We start from the raw sequence: 19,245 nt of genomic DNA on the forward strand, positions 1-19,245 counted from the left end.
TCCACCTGGAGCTGTAGTGTTGATGAGGGGCTTTGGACTTTGGGGAATTTGACCATTTAGCTGTGACTTACAGACATGTAGCAGATGTAACTGATTGTGTTGTTGGACATCTACATATTCCTGACAAGCCTTTGCTACAAACACACCAACCCCACTGAATATTTCCAGTAATTGCTGCATATTGCTTGTACTGCATATGGATGACACTTTCAATGCACGTGATAATTACACTGTAAGAAGCCTGCAATGTCCTAGCCAAGCTGAATTTACTGTTCAGGCAACATGGAGATCATCTGTGCTGGACAGGTCAGGTTCTTTCAGCTCTCTGATATGTCCTGTCTGGACAACCATTGATAGAAATATGGGAGAAAAAATCACTGGGGCATGCAACATTAGTAATAATGTTAATGATTTTTCCAGTTGGACATAATAACCTCACTCTCCACTTCTCTAACCCAGCTTCACATTTGGCTGTGGTTTGTTATCAGAATGCTCAATGCAAAGACCCTGTTGCACCTCCATAACACGACAGGATCACACTACCAAAAACTTTGGTGTTAGTATTCTTTCTTATCTCCGTGCTTCCTAGCCACAATGAAACAGAAAAAGTACATAGACAACAAAGTGATTAGGCAATATGAAAATGTCCAGAATGTACCATACCCTTTCTGGACCCAGCTACATTAATACCAACAGAATCTCCCCAGGAATTCTGTGATATTGACTCAGCCACCAGGAGCATGGGATTGAGGTGAGAGACAGTATTAAATTTTAACCACTCGTTAAATAACATTTTTGAAATCCATAATGTGGATCCTGAACCTTTGGCTTTCCAAATGCATTGGTTTTCATTGTGGATGCTGTTAGGATGAAAATTTTCCTGCTCTTTTTTACTCTATTTATCTGGATTCAGGAGAAGCATGGCTTCAATCTTCCAAGGTAAATACCTGTTGGTGCTACCAGGCTTTCAGTGTATGGTAAATTGGGAAATAAAATATTGAGCTAAAATATCTCCAAATTGCATAAGCAAACATTTGGAAAAGGTTGACATTTATTTATTGCTCTTGTAATTGGATATGGGGTGTAGTTTGATATATAGATGGCAGAGGAAATGAAATTATTATAAGTCTTCCTTGCATTCATAAATCCTATGTTTTTAATCATATTAAAACTATTCTTTTCAGTCTAATTGCAAATCAATTCTGTTCATTCAGTGCTTTTGAGTGCCAATAAAGGGCATTTTGAAACTTAATGGGAAAAATAGTTTGCTTCATTTGCCTTAAAACAAGACTTTAAATGAATTACTTCTTGAGGTAGAAAGAGAAACCATTTCTGAAAGTGCTAACAATATGTTTTCTTTCTAAAGTAGCTTTTATGATTGTTTTTCCAGTCATAAATCATTTTTGAATAACCATTTTGTATTTGCACAAAGTTTCAGAAGCAGTTTTATTGTTACCTATTGATAAACTTTAGAAATGTCCTGAAACCAAACACTTTGTTAAAACATGAAAACGTATGTCAGAGATGAAGACAGCCAAAGAGCTTTATTTTTTATGTGTGCAGCTGGTTTAAAAACCTGAAATGTTGTAATTGATGGAACTAAAAAGATAACCCCCTCATGCGGCGATATTAAGCAAGCTGAACAATGTACAGGAACCACGATTAAACAGTGCCTGCTGCCAGCACTCAGATAGCTACACAAATAATAATGAATTAGGTCTCACAGCCCTTGTGTGACTTTGCACCACAAGTCTGTGGCAGAACCATGACAGGTGAACACCTCTTGAATTTGTGCCTTAAAAACAGGATCATTCACCCCACCTTGTGTTGCTGTCGTATTTTGTTGTGTATTATCATGGATTTGTGGGGGGTTAAAGCAAAGGAACAGATGCATAGGTGAATTCATGGAGCAACATTGCTCTATGTTACTAGAAGGTTCATTCACTTAATGTTTAAATAAAACCCTTACAGAAGAATATGGCATTTCCCACCAAAAAGCATGAGTCTAGCCCAAAGTTATTGCATGATCACTGCATTTAGAAAAGAAGAATACCTAAGAAAAATATCAAGTAATGCAAGATTTGTGAAAGAGTGGATAACACTGAAAACACAGGTAGCTCTCTGACCCATTACAGAGATAAGAGAAGGCTGGAGATATTCTGAGATTCAACAGAGCAGGAGAAAAGAGCACTTACASACAGACATCTGTTCTCCAGGAAGACTAACAGCTTAAATGGAGCTACAAATTTTGACTGTCATCACAGTAAAGATTTTTAGCAAAGAATCTGAGGAATTCTGTGTAGGAGGTTTATAGTGGTTCAAGGGGAGAGTTGCCCAAACATCAACAATCAGAAGATATGCAAGACAAAGACACTTGCCTGAAAATGCCACATGAAAATGTCCTCATGAGCAGAGGCTGACATGGCAGAGTCACCAGAGCTAGGAGTAAATCTTTCATCAGTGAGTACGGGAGGATAGGGAGAGTGGGATAGGCTCTTGAAAGAGCAAACAAGTAGTATATGCCTTCAGCTAAATAGATGAGGGACACAGGCAGCAGGCGACAAGGTCTGAGGGACAGGAGATCCTTGCAGTACTCCTCTAGTGACGTAACCTGCTGAGAGCCTGGGTAAGACTTTGAGTTGTAAGAAGGCCTCCCTCTTGGAGACATTAGTCATAAAGAATATGCAGGGTTTAAATGAAGTCAGGCTATGAGGTCCTGGAGACACGTACATGCTGAATCAAAGCAAAGGAACTGAGAAGCCCAACTACAACTTCTGCTGTTAATACTACAGCAGGGGCGGAACTCGGATCAACTTGTTCACTATGTTCAGGTCCTACCAGCATGAGCTATAACGGACTCACTGCTAGCCATCGGCTATCTGGCACTTACACACTCAACTGAAACACACGCGTAACAAATTGGGAGCATAAATATATACCAGCTTCCTCATTYTGTACTCCGTGCCGCAGCATGGCAATGAGAAGTGTAGCACACAGCCACATGCAGCAGCCCTCTTCTGGCCTCCCTCCTGAAAAGATTCCCTGGGGTAAATACCACCATGTGAAGACAAGCTTACTTTTGAAGCAGTCCCAAATACAAGCTTTGGAGTTCACTTGTCTAAAGAAATAGGCAAACTGCCAGCCCTGCCTAGCCCTGATTGCTCTTTGATGCTCTGTCACATGATGGTGGAAGCAAAAATAAGGCTGGCATATTGTTGGTTCTGCATGAGAAACAACAGTGATTGCTTGGAGCCTGGCTAAAAGTAGAAAAGATAAATCACCTGGTTGCTGGATGCTGTCAGGTCTCTGCTTGAAATCAGTCACAACAATGGGTTGTGACAATCATGTTCTGCAGCTTGAAAATATGTGTTTTGAGAGCCCTGTCTGTTTTCTTTTGAGAATAGTCTTTTCAGACAGGGCTCTTAGGGACTTCTACAGCACTTGTTTTATGCACTGCCATCAGCTCCACATGATTAGAAGGCTGAGAAGCATCCCAACACAGAAAGTGGAAATAAGGGTCAGTTATTTCCCCCAAGTCACCTCCCTCTACAAACATGAATTATTTTCAAGCCTATTCAACACAATTGTGAGTTACATGGCTTGCAGGGCTCTGAAGACCAGGCTGGATTTACAATACAAAGTGGTATTTTTCTTAAAGCATCCTTTAGACAATAAAGATCTCTTCAGACAGTTGAATTATTTCTCCCCGCTACTTGCAAAGTGTGTGCTCCAGCTACTATTATTCTGTACTCTCACAGGGGTTGAATACTGTCCTTTCAGTCTTGCTGTACTCTGTGTGAATTTTACTCCTGTCCTTGATGGTGGGGTCATGCACAGAGTAGCTTAAAAGGGCCATTTCTCTGTACAGCATGTTTGGGCCATGGGGTTCAAGTAGAAGGGGGAATATCAGTTACTGCACAGGGAGGGAGGACAGTGGTACAAACCACTGGAAACCCTGCATAACTCACAGAGGGAGAGAAATGAGGGGAGCAGTAAATGGATTGGAGTAGGAAGGATGATGGTAGTACCCTCTGCACATCCATGAAATGCTGTGTTTGCCTTCTCCAGCATGTTGGGAGGGCTCACGTCACTGCTGGAGGATGAATGAACTCTAGAAACTTGGAGGACAACAGGAGAAACATCTTCCCAATGTAGTCTGGCTTCATACCTGCTGCACTCTTAATTAGCCAGGTCTGTGTTTTGTGGGYGCCAGCTCCCAGGAGCAATCCCGGATACAGTAATAGATACTCATTACCAAAGCCCTACCCCAGCCACCCGGCTCCTTCAGATTTTGCCAGATTGGCATAAGTCGAGGCTTCTCACTGCTAAATCCTCTTTGGGTCCATGATAGCCAAGCCTGAGAAGACAAATAAGGCCAAGCCTGTTTTGCATGGCCTATAACGGTTTCAAGTGCCTATGTTTTATCTAAATAACTTTGTCTTTCCAGGGATGAAGTTTTGTGGGCTCTCCCACAAACAGACAGACAGGTTGAAGCCCTTCAGAATTTACTGAACAACACTGAGGTAAATAGTTCCCTATTTCTCTCTGGTCCTAGGGCAAATTCTTCTACAAAGTTCACTAGTACTATTTCCCCCCAGAGGAAGATGTAGCGTTCTGCCTTTCATTCTTTTCTCCTAATACAGCAGCTCAACAAACATTTTGTTTTCATTGCTCTGGTATCTTATGATTTACACGGCGAGACCTCTGTAATGTTTTAGGGAATTATATCAGAGTGCAGAATTCTGCACTTGGTTTCATGCACTAACACACTACAAAGTTGGTAAAGTGCCAACAGAAAGTAACAGACACATTTGTTAGGGAATCCCAGCACTTTAGACCAATGCAATTTTGAATCACATGACTTGTAGGGCTTTGAATATGAGGACTTACCAAAGTGGTATTTTTATTAAAGTAGCATTTAGAGGACAAAAATCTCTACTGCTATTGCTAAGAAGACTTTTTCACTTCTGCCTGTCATTTAATTAAAATAAGGCATCTTTTCCTCTTCAAAAACTTTTTCCCAATCACATCGTCAGTTTGTCTGAAGCCAACATTCTGCAACAAAAAATGTAACCATTTCCTCAACCAGTATAATTTACAATATGATTGAAAATGTGTCTCAGATGATTGAGAGCTTTTAACAACATCTTTGCCCACATTCCTTCCCTGTCTTTCCTGGCTCCTCTTCTATGACCACCTCATTTCCTATCATACTCTTCCACTATCCCTCCTAGCATCATTGTACCCTCTTCTCCAGTTTCCACAAACTTTGATACCTTTATTTCCTCTTTTCCACCTCCACTTGTCAAGGAAAAGGAAAAGGATAAGGAAAAGGAAAAGGATAAGGAAAAGGAAATAAAGATACCTATGGTACCTCCCAACAAATTTTAAACTCCACAACATAGTAGCAAGAGTGTATAGATCATTATATGAAATTCTTTAACACTTGCAAAATCAACATATTTTTCCCTAAGTAGATGACCTGTTTAAGCTGAAACTTACACACACACAYATATATATATATGTATGTATGTATGTATATGTGTGTGTATACATATCTATGTATGTATATCCTCAGCTTGTGGCAATACTTAACATAGAAATGTTTAGCTCAGTGGGTTAAAATCTAGCAAAAAAAAAGAAACAACTGAAAATTAGCATCTTTCAAGAAGAATTAGCAGGCTAATTACAGGTGCTAGTCTTGCAAAAGCCAGAGAACAAAAATCTAATAAAAGAACACACTTAATCCCTTCCAACCTTACTGATTCTATGATCCTTACAATAGCATTCATTAGAAGATCTAGACCCAAGAACATTTGTATCACTCATTACTAGCTGTCCCTGAGGCAGTACTGACCATTGCTGATGATGGACCAGTAACGCTGCACGTTATGGAAGTCTCTCCTTCACCAGCATTCATTGCTYCGCTGCCAACTCAGCTATGTCAGTCTTGAGTTCTTCAGATCTCCTTATTCTCAGCTTGAAGGATGCCTTCACCAGTGAGAACCCAAATTGGAAGGGGTGTGCCTCAGTGCAGACAGCAGGCTAGCCAGGGCAACAGGGAAATTGGGGCTAATGAACTTGACATCCAGCTTGCTTCTTGGATGGGTTTTCCCAAAAACACTGAGGCATGTAGCTACCCTGCCAATAATAATGTCTGAGATAGCTACACTGAGACTAGTTCAGCTATGTGGATAACACATCACAGTRGCGCATCTAGCGCCATAATGTTTTACTATTTATTGCTCCAAAATCTTSATTAAAAGCATGGAAGCATTCTCTGTATGATGTTGTAAATATGTTCTGTCTAAGAAATGAGTCAGATAAACAGCTGACAGCTTATATGTTCCTGGAAACATGGTGTCCTAAGATGAATATAATATTCCTGGTGTAATTGCATCAGAAAAGAGTAACCCCCTCCCTATTTTTTAGTGACTCCATGCTGCACCTCTTTAAATCCACAGTCAAGAATTATCCTGACCTTTTCTACATTGTAAACTCATATCTAATTTTCTGTTCACTGTCATTCCTAGGTCTTTTGGTATTATTGCTTCTAAAGTTTCAGCCTCTTAYTGAGCATGTTGGTTTCTGATTATATTATTGTTTAAGATTTAATTTTACCAAGAAGAATCTCATTTTCTAATTTTCCTCCCATTTCTAATCTCTRTATTTCTGCTTCATCTTGACTCAAACTCCTTCTGGCATTTATTTTGTCCTTGATCAAAGTAATCAGTGAATACAATAACTACAAAGACTGGTCTGATCTTCAATAATTCCCCAAATACCCTGAGGGAAAATAACTCTCAGCAGACTTGAAAATACGTAACATAATAAGCTATCTATTACACTAGAAATACTGTCTCAGAAAAGGTTGTATTCCTGTCTTTGTTCTTGATTTATGAATTTATGTGCAGAAGTCATTATAAACATTTCTTAACCACACACTTTTCATTTCTAGCAGTAGCAGGATGCTCTAACAAAGCACACRGAACATTAAACTGCTCGTTATACATTGTCTCTTAAATTGAAAACATATACTTTGAYTATTTTCAAAATACTTATTAAACATTAAGGGTATATTTTTTCTTTCCTTGATGAAAAATAAGACGTTCTTGGAAACTTTGCAGGTCATTCTCTGGCAGCCTGTTATGGTTGAAAACATCAAGAAGGACATAGAAGTCCATTTCTACGTCAGTGTGTCCATTATAAATATTATAAAGGCTGAGCTAAGGAGACTGACCATCCCGCACAAGTATGATTTCTTTACTTCTTGTCATGAATGCTTCAGGTAAAGTTGTTTGGCAATGCTGTCATTTACTAGGAGGTTGTGCTCTTTCTTTCTTATTTAGAGTTTTGATGGGAGATGTTCAAGGACTTATTGAAAAACAGACTATCAATGACACAGTCAATCCACGCAGCTCTTCATCATATTATGAAAACTACCATTCTCTGAGAGAAGTAAGACATTTTTGTTGTAATCCTCTGTAGATTTATTTAAGAAGTTAAATTTGTCTGGTGGTTGAGAATGGACAGAGGGAAAGAAATTGCCAACAGGTAAACAATTACCTTAGTATTGCCCCACTAGTGAGATTTCTAACTTCCGAAATGCCTTTATAGAGAAGGAACACAGCAAAAGAAAAAATCTTTTACACATATATGACTTCAAACCACCACTCCAGTACAGCCAACTTGGAAGGGAAATGCAGCAGTAAAACACCACATAAATCTTAAAGGCATGAGAAGAATAATATTTTAAGCAAGTGATACTAAAGAGGAATTTCAGGGTACTTAGGGCTGTGACTATAGCTCACCATTTCTTTTAAAAGAAATCAGAGTCTGGCAAAGGGTAAGTGGTCTGAACTGCTGGTTTCTCTTTCTAGTCAGCTAAGGAAGCAGCACTTTGGGAAGCAGAACCAGTGGTCTGGGTCCAGACCACTTTCAGGGATGAGGGGAAACATTATGGAAATGATACATATACTGATTGTCCCACTTCATCTTTGTAGATATATTTTTGGATGGAAGAAATGGTAAAAATCCATTCTGACCTCCTGCAGAAAATATATATTGGATCCTCATATGAGAAACGACCACTTTATGTTCTTAAGGTAGTGCTGTGACTTACTGTGAAATATTTCCTGGTAGTAATGTAAGCAAATGAAGAGTTTTTGGCGAAAACACTATATTAAATCTATATTTATATGTATATTTTAACAATACCTTTTAGAAGTTTCCTACATTCTTCCAATAAGGTGCCATTATCTTTGACCTGTTTAGCTTCCTTGTCGGTCCAGTGAAAGCCAGAGAAGTTACCACATCTGGGCCACCAAAGGCATGAAATATTGGCGTGGTGGATACCCTGCTCTCCTGACTATAAAGGCAGTCTAGCTCCATCCCCTGAATACTTGGTGATCTGCTCTCCTGACCTCAGGTACTGCTGAGGTCTTGGTGCCCATGTTAGTGGCCTGCTGTGGCGCTCTGAATATGGTCCACTTACTGCCCACTAATGTAAATGAATGTAGTAACCAGCCCAGGATCAGTCTAAGTACTCCCAACAATACAGATGCTCCTTTTTCCAGCTTGGTTACTCTTTTCATTTCCACTTCTATGTGTCATACTTTAAAYAGTGACTTTTTAATAAAATTTCTCTTTTGACAGCTTTCTAGAAGGCAAGAAAAAGCCAAAAGTGCCATATGGATTGACTGTGGTATCCACGCTAGAGAATGGATTTCTCCTGCTTTTTGCCTGTGGTTCATAGGCCATGTGAGTAGATACCACATTTGACTACTGTTTTTAAAGCAAAATAAAATGTCTTGATGCCATTTACCTTCTCTTACAAATTAAACCCTAACTTCTATAATATCTTAAGCCATTTACTTGCAGAGCACCAACACATGAGATTTGTATTTAATGTTTATATGCAGCAGTGTGTGTGAGTGTGTTAGTGGGTGTATATGYGTGTGTCAGCAGATGAGGATGAGAGAGAAAAAAGAGAATGAGAGAGGAAAAATGGCATATGGATCAAATAGAAAAGAGCTCAAATGTATTTTCAAATACAAAAGGAAATTTTCAAAGTACTTGCAGSAAATTCAACAGAGATTTCTACAATTATGTAATGGCCAGGGATGGAGAGAGTATTTCAGGAAAAGTRTGTATTTGGAAATGCGTTATGGATTTGTCTATATTGCCACATGGATCCTTGCCAAGGAACGATCCTGGCTCTGGGTCAAGTAGTGCATGGTGTCTCACATCTGTATCACTCCAGCTGGCACTGCCTGGAGTAGATGAGAGGGTACTTAGGGCACTCAGGATACCCCACACCTCTTGTTTTTCCCTCCATGCCTCTCCAGTGTGACAGGTACCCCATACCCTACATTTGCTTGCTCTAGGCATGACATAGCTCCRTATCAATAGACTCTTCAAAGACGGTAGATTGCAGGCACACCAGCAACCTCTGTTTACCTCTTTCTGTGAGATGTCACCTGCTGCTGTGCTCACTGCCACTGCTCTTCCTGYCTCTGATTTTCTATTTGTACTCATATTTTTTGCTGGATTTATCTCATTTAGAGAATAAGGCCACACAAGCCACCTTCTTCTGATAGTACCAGTCCTGCTGGAGAAATTGTCATTTCAGACCTGCAGGATATGAAAGGCATCAACTGCCATCCATATGTATAATACTAGCTCAAGGAAACCAGTGATCACTGATGGGGTGAGACTGTATTATTCACTCAGCATTAGCAGCAGTAAATTCAGCACTTCTGAATTTGAAGGGCCAAATTAGGAGGTCTCTGTAAGGGTTTGATATCAAGCATCAGTTAACTCCATTCCATGCACCAATAGAAGTGGAGAAGAGGTTCATGGTTGCCCTCTGGTCTCATCATTTCTGCCTCTTGCTAGTAGGGTTGCACTATGCGCTTGGCCAGTTTACTGTAGACCGTATCAAYAGTGTCATCAAAATTTTGAGGGCTTTGCCCTACAGGGATTCTGCTCTGATGCAGCCCATTTCTCTGACTGGTGTTTACCATGAAATTCTGGTGGGTACCTCATCCACAGGGACTRGTATGCTTGCATTCTGCAAACCTAGTGGGCCATAGAAGAATAACAGATGGGATGAGCAGGTACTCTAATGCATGCCCAGATCTTCTGAGATTCTGCCCCTCAGTCAGGGCACCAAGCTGAGCCCTCTTCCTTGCAGCATATGGCAATCAGATACCTGCAGAACCTGCTTGCTACTGCTACCATGAGTTACACAGTCTTACTGGGAGAAACACAGCCCTTCGCCACAGTCCAGTGGGTCTTTAAATACCTGCAGGATCTCAGGCTAATGTGTGTTTGGCCTACCAGTCATGGATGGAGAGCTTTGACGGACTGGCTGCATGTCTGTGTGCAGATTGTCACCATCTGCTGTTTCTTGCACAGGCTGTGGGAGGCCACTGGTGAGCAGTTCCTTTCAGAGCTGCTGGCATGGGACCAGAAAAACACATCGCATGCATGTGTCTCAAGAGCAGTACCATGAAAGAGTGAAACAAACTCAGAGTTGTATTTCAGCAAGGTCTCTGATCCTAGCTCTACCCAAAGTGAAAAAAAATCTGGTTTATATCGCCTTCATTTGCTTTCCACAGCAAAAACTCTCTGAAGAGATTGCCGTCTTTTTTCTACTCTTTTTTGCTAAACAAACTCTAGACAAGTCCTCTCACTGGTAGCTCCACAAGACGTCAGATATAAACCCATACCAGTTACAAACAGACCCCTTCTGCCTCCTAGTCCAGATGAGTTTAGCCTTCTCTCATGTCAGGCTGCCATCCAGACATCAGCAGATACCCCAATAGCTCGAAGAGACAAGATCTCTGCTATTTCTCCCTTTTTTAGGCTTGAGTCACCATGCCATTTGTTCTCTTGACTTCATTAGGCAGAATGATTGGTCTGGAGAATGGGGAGGAAAGCAACCTATGCAGTAGGTCCTACAACAGAGCAGGACACCACTTACAATCAAATAATCAAAATATAAATGTGTTGTTATCAAGAAGGGAGTAAATTAAAATAGGTAAATGAAAATTTTAAGTGAAAATATGAGCACAGACACCCAAATAGTCACATTTACACAGAAATGTCTTCATTTCCTAGATGTAAAATAAAGAAAAATGTTGTATAGTTCATGGCCTAAACATAAACCAGAATAAAATAAAAACTCAGACCATGTTTCAAAATATGTTTCAAACCAGGTCTAACTGGTTATCAGAACAAAGGTAGAAAGTTATCGCCTAAACAGAAAATAAAAAAAGGCTCACAGGCCAGGGATAAAAATGCAAAATGGCCTTTGCAGCATGGCTATGGTGTCTTGATTAGACAATCACAATGTACACCATAATACAAGAACTGTAGGTTCAGGAATAGGTTTGGAAATGGAAAAGGTCTTGCTGCCCAAAAGGCTTGTGTTTTCTCAGGAGGAGAGAGGCCACAAAGACTGTGTAAGCAGAAAGGCCAGGAGCAGCAGGGGTGTGAACAACCTTAGAGGAGGTTGGTACCACTCCTGTTTTATTGTTTTCTGCTCTTGGAACAGCTTCTTCTTCCATGGAGAACAAAGAAGACAAATTGCTTCTCTTTCATGCCATTTTCTCCCTGGAGCTAGACTAGAACATCCATTTGCCTATGCAGGTGTCTTCCAGAATTTCATCCAGAATCCGCATATGGAGATGCTTGGGATCAAGCATTTCCCTCTGGATAACTACCCACTCCCCCTGTCCTGTTCTTTGCCATCACAAGCAGGTGTTGAGAGATGGAGATTGGTATCTTGAACCTCTCCAGCTTTGTTATATGGCCTCAGACCAGTGGTCATGTCTGGTCTCTAATGATCTCATACAGCTCAGGATAGTGAACAAAGATACGCCAAGAAACAGATAAGGAGTTTGCACCCCAGAAGACCTCTTTGGTCTTTTTGAGTTTAAGACATTTCTGCTCAGCACTGCAGGCAAAACTCGTTACGCTGAGCTGGTTTTTTCAGTTCTTAGTATGGATCAGGAAAAAGGCTCCCAAGAAAAAACTCATTCTGGCCTAGCCAGGTTGCTCAAGTTATGTCCTAAGGTTTTGTTTATTCAATTACTTATTCACAAAGTTCACACTAAAAACAAACTAGATGAGATCGTGACTTCACAGTCACCAGCACTGCAGCCAGAGCAACAGCATAGATGAGTCCTTGAAAGATCAATTATGGCTTTTCCATGATGCAAATAAATAATAATAATAAATTATAAAAGAAAATACATGTATTTGTTTCTATCCTCTGTCACAACTATAAAACCTCAAAGATTGTAACATTTTTAAAGGAGACTGCAGGAGTTAGGAACAGATACAGCTGAATGTACCTCATGCTCCACTGATAATCCCAGGCTTCGAGGCTCCCTTGGAGAGAAATGCACTTGCCCTTTTCATGCTGCTCCAAATAATTACCAGCTGTGCTGTCACTATGCCAGTGAACTGTCCCTGCAATATTTTTCAGCAGTAACAAGCTGAATATTTAGTTTCTCCATCCTCTCGATCTAATTTACATGTTTTAAATTCAAATTTTATTTTTATATCACTTTACAAAGTAACATTTTAAAATCTGATATTAATAGACATCTGCACACACACATTAACATCAATAGTGGTCTGTTTTGCAAACATGAGGCATTTTTATAATGTTCCCACTTTTTATCATTCAATTTTGTTGTTAGATGGTAGAAAGATTGACACTTCACTTAATTCAGAGAAAGTCCATTGCCTGAGGAAAAGTGGGAAGAATTTGAAGTAAGAGAAGGTGCTTCAAGTAAGGCATAAAGAAAAATAAGATATGATTAAAGACCTAATCTAATAGGTCTAAAGACCTATTAGAAACACAGTCACTTACAAGGTTAAAATTTATCCTTGTGTGGTGGACCTACAACAAAGTTAGGTATCACTTAAGCCTTCAAAATAAGCTATAAGTGAGGCAAAACAGGCAGTGTAGCTTTTACTGGCTCTTTGCATACAGGTACACTGAACTCATAACAAACCCAGGAAGAATACTGTTAGGTACAACAGCTACACAAAATTGTATTTGTTATTTTTGCGCATGTGTAATTTTACGCAACTTTTAGGCTCTTTTGTGCTATTTTTCCTCCCTATTTATCTATACAACCAGTAAAAGCTCCAGTTTTCTTCTTGATAGGTTTCAACTCTATCTCATGACCAGCTTGCTAACGTTAGACAGTTGTGGTGTACCTGACTCACTGGGCCAGCTCGACTCCCACTCTCTCCCCTGCGAGTTCTAACCAAAGTGCTATTTGGAGTAGCAATTTCTCTCATGTGACACACATCTATCAGGAGGAAGCCTAGTGTAATAATTGCACGATTATTTTACATAGAACATCAGGTGCYTTTTTAGGAAGGTAAGAAAAACACTATTATAAATGGTTTTAATAACTTTTACYGGTGTTTTATAGACAACCTATTTACGCGAGAGAGATCAGACCATGTCAACACTTCTGGAGCACTTTGATTTCTACGTCATGCCTGTGGTGAATGTGGATGGCTATGATTACACATGGAGTCACCCCTCTGTATGTAGAAGYTTTTTAGACAGACTGACATGCCATTGGAACTGGCAGTGTGTATGCCTCGGGCATAATTTCCACTCTGGAATTGCATGCCCAAACTTGTTAATTTGCTCTTGAAATTTCTGCACTCCTGCTTCATTTAAAGTACAGCAAATACTGTGACTAATCAATATTTGACCCATAGAACCTTTGTCTCTTCCAAATTGCTGGAAACGCGTTTGGAAATGATAGCATCTCATTGTGGGATTTTAACACTTTCAGCCATCAGGGAATGCCTATGTCAGCCTTCAGCTGCAAGGTTACAAATACTGGCACAATCCAATCCAAGATGAGCAGTGTATTGCATCAGTTCGGCCACAGCCAGTAACTCACTCCTTCATCCTGCAAGAYAGCCTAGTTCTTTGAATATTTTTTGTGTCAGGTAAATGAAGGTATAACAGGTGAAAGCCTGCTGTCCAGAATTTTATTTACTCATTAATTAGAAATCCTGAGAAGCTGAAATGGTTCTTTGATTTTTAGACCCTTTATTTAAGTTTTTAAAAAAGCCTCTTCCATTCTTTTACTCTTTSGGTTTTCATCTCAGCTCTGCTCCTATTTGGACAGCCACACTTACACAGCACAACAGCTGCACACCAGATTCCTAACTCTCCACATGCTGCCAGCAGTCCCTACAGAAAGGTTGGACTTGTACTTGTAAACTTATATACCTGGCTAAACAGCATGTCTTCTCCCCTCCTTCCGCAGTATAAGTCTGTTGAAATCTGACCAAACATGTCCACATCTTTTCCTGTGCAACATTTTGTCTTATTACTCAGGCTTACTGACAATCAGATTGTGGTTTTATAATCTTTCTTGGTTTTTTGCCCCTTCATTACCACATGACCTTTAGAGATACAAATGAGAASGTAAATTTAACTAAGCAGTGAAATGATGACATAATTTTTCTTAACTTTTTCTGTGGACCCCAGTTTTTGTGTCTCTTTTCACAGAAACGGCTGTGGAGAAAGAGCCGCTCATCACATGGTAACAGCAAATGTATCGGTACTGACATGAACAGGAATTTTGATGCACAGTGGTGTGGTATGACCTCACTTACTTTCCATTTTATCTCTTCCTCAGTTTTAACCTTCGAAGTTCTAATTTTAAGCTATTTTCCTTTACTCTGTCACAAAGTTACTGCTGATATAAAGATGAATGCACCTGAGTAACATTTATAAACAGAAGAACAGTTCCTCAACTTGACATACTTTTTGTAGGGACCCAGGATTTTTCACCTAAAGACTCCACATGGAGGACTAACCTTTTCCCAGTGCCATGCATGACAAGAGAGAAAGGGGCTGAGATGCTGTACGCTGTCTCTGGCATCACATTACAACATGTAGTGCAGGTTGTGGGGGGAAAGGAAGGACAGGTGGCCCTTGCCATGTCACCCAATGCCTGCCTCAACATATAGTGGAGTAAATGCTCCAGTATGTTGYACAAACTGGTCACCTTCAATAATGCATTGAACTTGTCAAACACTTTCAGACTTCTGAGCCAGATATTGGCTCCACTTTACGAACTAGGAATAATGTAAGACTACTGAGTGGGTCTTTTCTGAAAAAGTATTTGAGCAAAATGTACATCTTCTTACAGGGCAAAACTGGAGCATCTAATTTTAGTAAGAGGGATACATTTTCAGCTTTATTTTTCAGCTGTTTTCAGCTATGCTACACTGCTCACCTAGACAAGGTTGAAAAGACAAAAAAAAGAGAAGCCTCAGCACCTTGCAGGGTCATCACACAGAAACACCTGCTATTACAGATGAGTCTAAGCAGCAAGGTCAAGTGTTTATAATAACTTTCATGGTTGCAAGGATCTCCCTARGAGTAGAAACTCCTCTTAGTTCCACAGAGTCAGTAAAATGCTGAGGAAAAAAAAATGCCGTTTGTAGTTACCACAAAAAATACTGTTTGTACTGAATCAGATAAATCTTTGCAATRTAACTGACAGCAATGGCTGCACAGATTTTATTCAGAACATATTCTGAAYTGCAGAACCCCTGTTATTGATATAGCTGTGCAAAAGGCAACAAATTTCAACAAGATTCTCTAAACAGCCAAGTGGAATTTTATCATTTTATAACACTGCTGTAATTATTATTAGTTGTGTTAATTGCTTAAATTGACACAGTTGTGTTAAGTGACACAAAGTCATGCTGAAACATTCACGGGACCTTGCATATTAATTTTTACTCATATACCTTTCAATAGCCAAGTGTTCTTCTCAGAGGAGTTAAATGCTCAGACTTCTATTGGCTTCAGCTTTGCTTGTGAATACACTTCACGTCACTGCAAAATTACAGGGTTTAGATCTACACATTTAATTAGAACTGTATTGCTGTGTTTATCTGTTTTTCTTCTTCAGCTGTTCAGATAAGAACTTTCTGAACAGGAACAAAGCCTTCATGCTTTTTATGAAGAGTAAAATAACACTACTTGATGCGCTGATACAGTACGCTTTTCTTTTATAACAATAAAAGGAAAAATTTATTCCACTAAAAGCAATGTACTTATTTTGAATTTGCTCTGCAGAACTAAATTTGACTGGACTACRGATTTGGAACTCCTCCATGTTTTTCACATTACTTTCCCAGCCGACTGTTCTCTCTATGACCGAGAACTTAGCAAAACAGAATCTAGGACGGCCAGCAAATAGATTCTTCATTCTCTTTTATCTTAGGCAGCTACTCGCTTCTGGGCAAAACAGAACAGTATAAAACATAACATTCTGATTTTTCCACTTTTGCAAGACTTTGCACAGATTCCAGGAATTGTTTGTATTTTCATGTGCATGCATTTTCATGGACTCCTTCTGAAATCCCATTCCCCTTAATTCAWCATTAAGAATTTACATATATATGTACTGGAACATTAAAAAAAACCTCCTCCCTGTTCCAACACTTGTTTCTGAATTCCCACAGTCTGTGTATCCTAGGTCTCTGTTAGCACTCCTCCCCCACAGTCTGCTCTTTCTGCTTCTTTCACTGTGTAACAGGAGGACGTAGGTATCAAAAATAGAGAAGCAACTAATCTGTCTGATAACTTGTTCCAGTGCCTAGTTTTCCTCATTCTTAAAAACTTGGTACATTACTTAAAATTTGATTTGTGCAACAGCAGTTGACTGTCACCATGAAATGAAATAACCTCTTAGAATCTGTCTTTTCCCTGCAGAAGTACTTCTAGAATTTTAGAAGGACTCTCACAATCATATTCTTGATGAATTTAAAGAAATGGWGCACTTTCATACCCTCCTGTAGGACTTTTTATCCAGCCTTTGAACCATTTTGATTTTTCTTTACTTTTTGCAATTTTACAGAGTATAGTAGGTGAAGAATTGGAGTAAGCTTGTGCTGATTTCTGCAAGAATGCAAGTTCTTTCCATAGCATGAAAGAGCCTACACTTTCTTGTATACTAGCATCATAATCTGTTCTTTCATTAGCTAAACACAGAAGGGAAGAACTTACGGAGTAACACTGTGTGCTCTCCTTTTTTTACAGGTGAAGGAGCATCTTCTTATGAATGTCATGAGACATACTGTGGACCCTATCCAGAGTCTGAACCAGAAGTGAAAGCAATGGCTCGCTTTCTCAGAAACCATAAAGACATCATAAAAGCATACATAACAATGCACTCTTACTCCCAGATGGTATTGTTTCCATATTCTTACACTACCAACAAAAGCAAAGATCATGATGAGCTGGTAAGTCTCCTCACTTCCTAAGTTTCACATTTATTCCAGAACTTCTTGTCATACCTGGTTAGGCTTGTAACRAGGGAGTCAACACACTCTGAAAATAAGAATTCAGAAAGCAGATTTCTCATGATATACTTAAGAACTTAAAGGAATTTGGGCTGGTCTAGCAGTGTATAAAGCAGCAAGCTTCTAAAGGACATAGAGAAATGAAAATATTTATTCTAGACTGATAGGGCATCATAAATTTCTGATACTTTCCAGATGATGCTAAATATGCAGAGTCAAAGTTTTTTGGTCAACTTGATAAGACAGTTGAATAAATTTGTGATTATGTTGTATGCTTTACATGAACTTTGAAATTACTTGAGTAACTTAAAAAAAAATCCATATACCTAAGCAATGAAGTATTTTGGTGGACGCTTGCCATTTTTTACTATAGTGTTTTGCTTAGGATGTTTATTTCAGATGGCCCTAATGGTATAATGAAAAAATGCCCGATTATGTAGATTTTGAGAATCTTGAGCCAACAAATTACACAAATGGAACAAATATATCCCCTGCTGGGCAGAATGTACCATGCTAACCCTAYTTCAAAGTTTTAAATCTTTCTAGACTGGCAGAATGGTAATATGACTATCTAACAATGAGATCTTGAGCACAGTAAAAATAAATCCTAACTGAATACATATGAACTGTTATCATAAAGTCATAAAGCTAATCATGTTTTGCTCATTTCAGGAGAGTCTAGCAAACAAAGCAGCTAGAGCTATTAAGAGGACAACAAAAAAAACATACAGACTTGGTGCAGGTGCACAAACAATTTGTAAGTATGATCTTTATACAATAAAAGTATGACAGCATACCCTCTGTAACATGAGGACAGCTTTTGACAGAAACGTAGAGTTCTGATTTCAGCTAACTGTTATCCTTTTTCCTTTCCTTATATAGATTTAGCTCCTGGAGGTTCAGATGACTGGGCTTATGATCTTGGCATTAAATATTCTTTTACTTTTGAGCTTCGGGACACRGGAACTTATGGATTTTTGCTTCCTCCTCAAGAAATTAAACCAACTTGTTTAGAAGCACTTGCTGCTGTCAAAGAGATAGCCAAACACATTCTTCAAAATCTGTGATGCTTTAATTTGGCATTTCATAACCTTAGCCTGTACTTTACACAAACAGCTAMGGAAGAGGATTTATTCCAGCATGGGTGTACTTAGCTCAATAGCAAGAAAGCTTGCTGCTTTACCACAATTATTTATATTTATATAGAGGCAAAAAATGATGACTGCACCCCTTTTACTTTTTCTCATTTTAGAATACAGCTTTTTCCAGCTTCTACTTATATTCCTAAACCTACACCACTAGTTCAGTGCTATGAGGACAGCAACACAGAGGGCAATGCTGCAAGTACAATTTCTCAACACTTAAATATATACTAAAAATATATGTATGTAAGAGAGAGAGTCTGGAGTTTTATTTGCTCCTGTAAGCCTCTGATCAATCCAATTCACTTTTCCTTTCATAAAACTGAGCTTTTGAAACAGYTTTTAGTATTTGTACTAAATTAGCATTACTTGCTAACCTATTACTTCATGCATCAAACGGCAGGAGCGTTTTAAGGCCTAAGAAGGGGATCACTGCATTGCAGGTGCCYTTACTGAAAAGCCTTAAAGCAGCTTGTGCTTTTTAACCGTTAAAGCCCTTCAGTTCTGCTCCTGTTGCGCCGGCCAGAGAAGCTGCGACCACCGGGGCACGCTCCTTAGCGCTGGACCCCGCCGGCCGCGCCTCGTCCTGCGCGGCCTCCTCCTCCCCGAAGGCCAACAGCCGCCCCCCCCGTCATGGCGGCCCGACCGCCTCCTTCCCCTCTCCGACGTCATCACCAGCGGCGGCGCGGCGGGAAGCGCGCGGGCTGCTGGGAAGGGCGGCGCGGCG

The 19,245-nt window shown here is 39.7% G+C and overlaps 1 protein-coding gene across 1 annotated transcript; it reads left to right on the forward strand.

The window, feature by feature from the left end:
• Positions 1–868: 868 nt before the first annotated feature.
• Positions 869–18,443, forward strand: CPB2 (carboxypeptidase B2). The gene is made up of 11 exons (XM_085324919.1): positions 869–939; positions 4,448–4,523; positions 7,128–7,252; positions 7,350–7,458; positions 8,004–8,105; positions 8,656–8,760; positions 13,461–13,577; positions 14,564–14,654; positions 17,114–17,316; positions 18,049–18,133; positions 18,259–18,443. The coding sequence occupies exons 1-11, from the start codon at positions 869–871 to the stop codon at positions 18,441–18,443; spliced, it is 1,269 nt and encodes a 422-aa protein (XP_085181045.1).
• The last annotated feature ends 802 nt before the right edge of the window (positions 18,444–19,245 follow it).

This window comes from Rhea americana, unplaced genomic scaffold (genome assembly GCF_003343005.1).
Source record: "Rhea americana isolate MKP2758 unplaced genomic scaffold, rheAme1 scaffold_95, whole genome shotgun sequence".
In the NCBI taxonomy this organism is placed as follows: Eukaryota; Metazoa; Chordata; class Aves; order Rheiformes; family Rheidae; genus Rhea; species Rhea americana.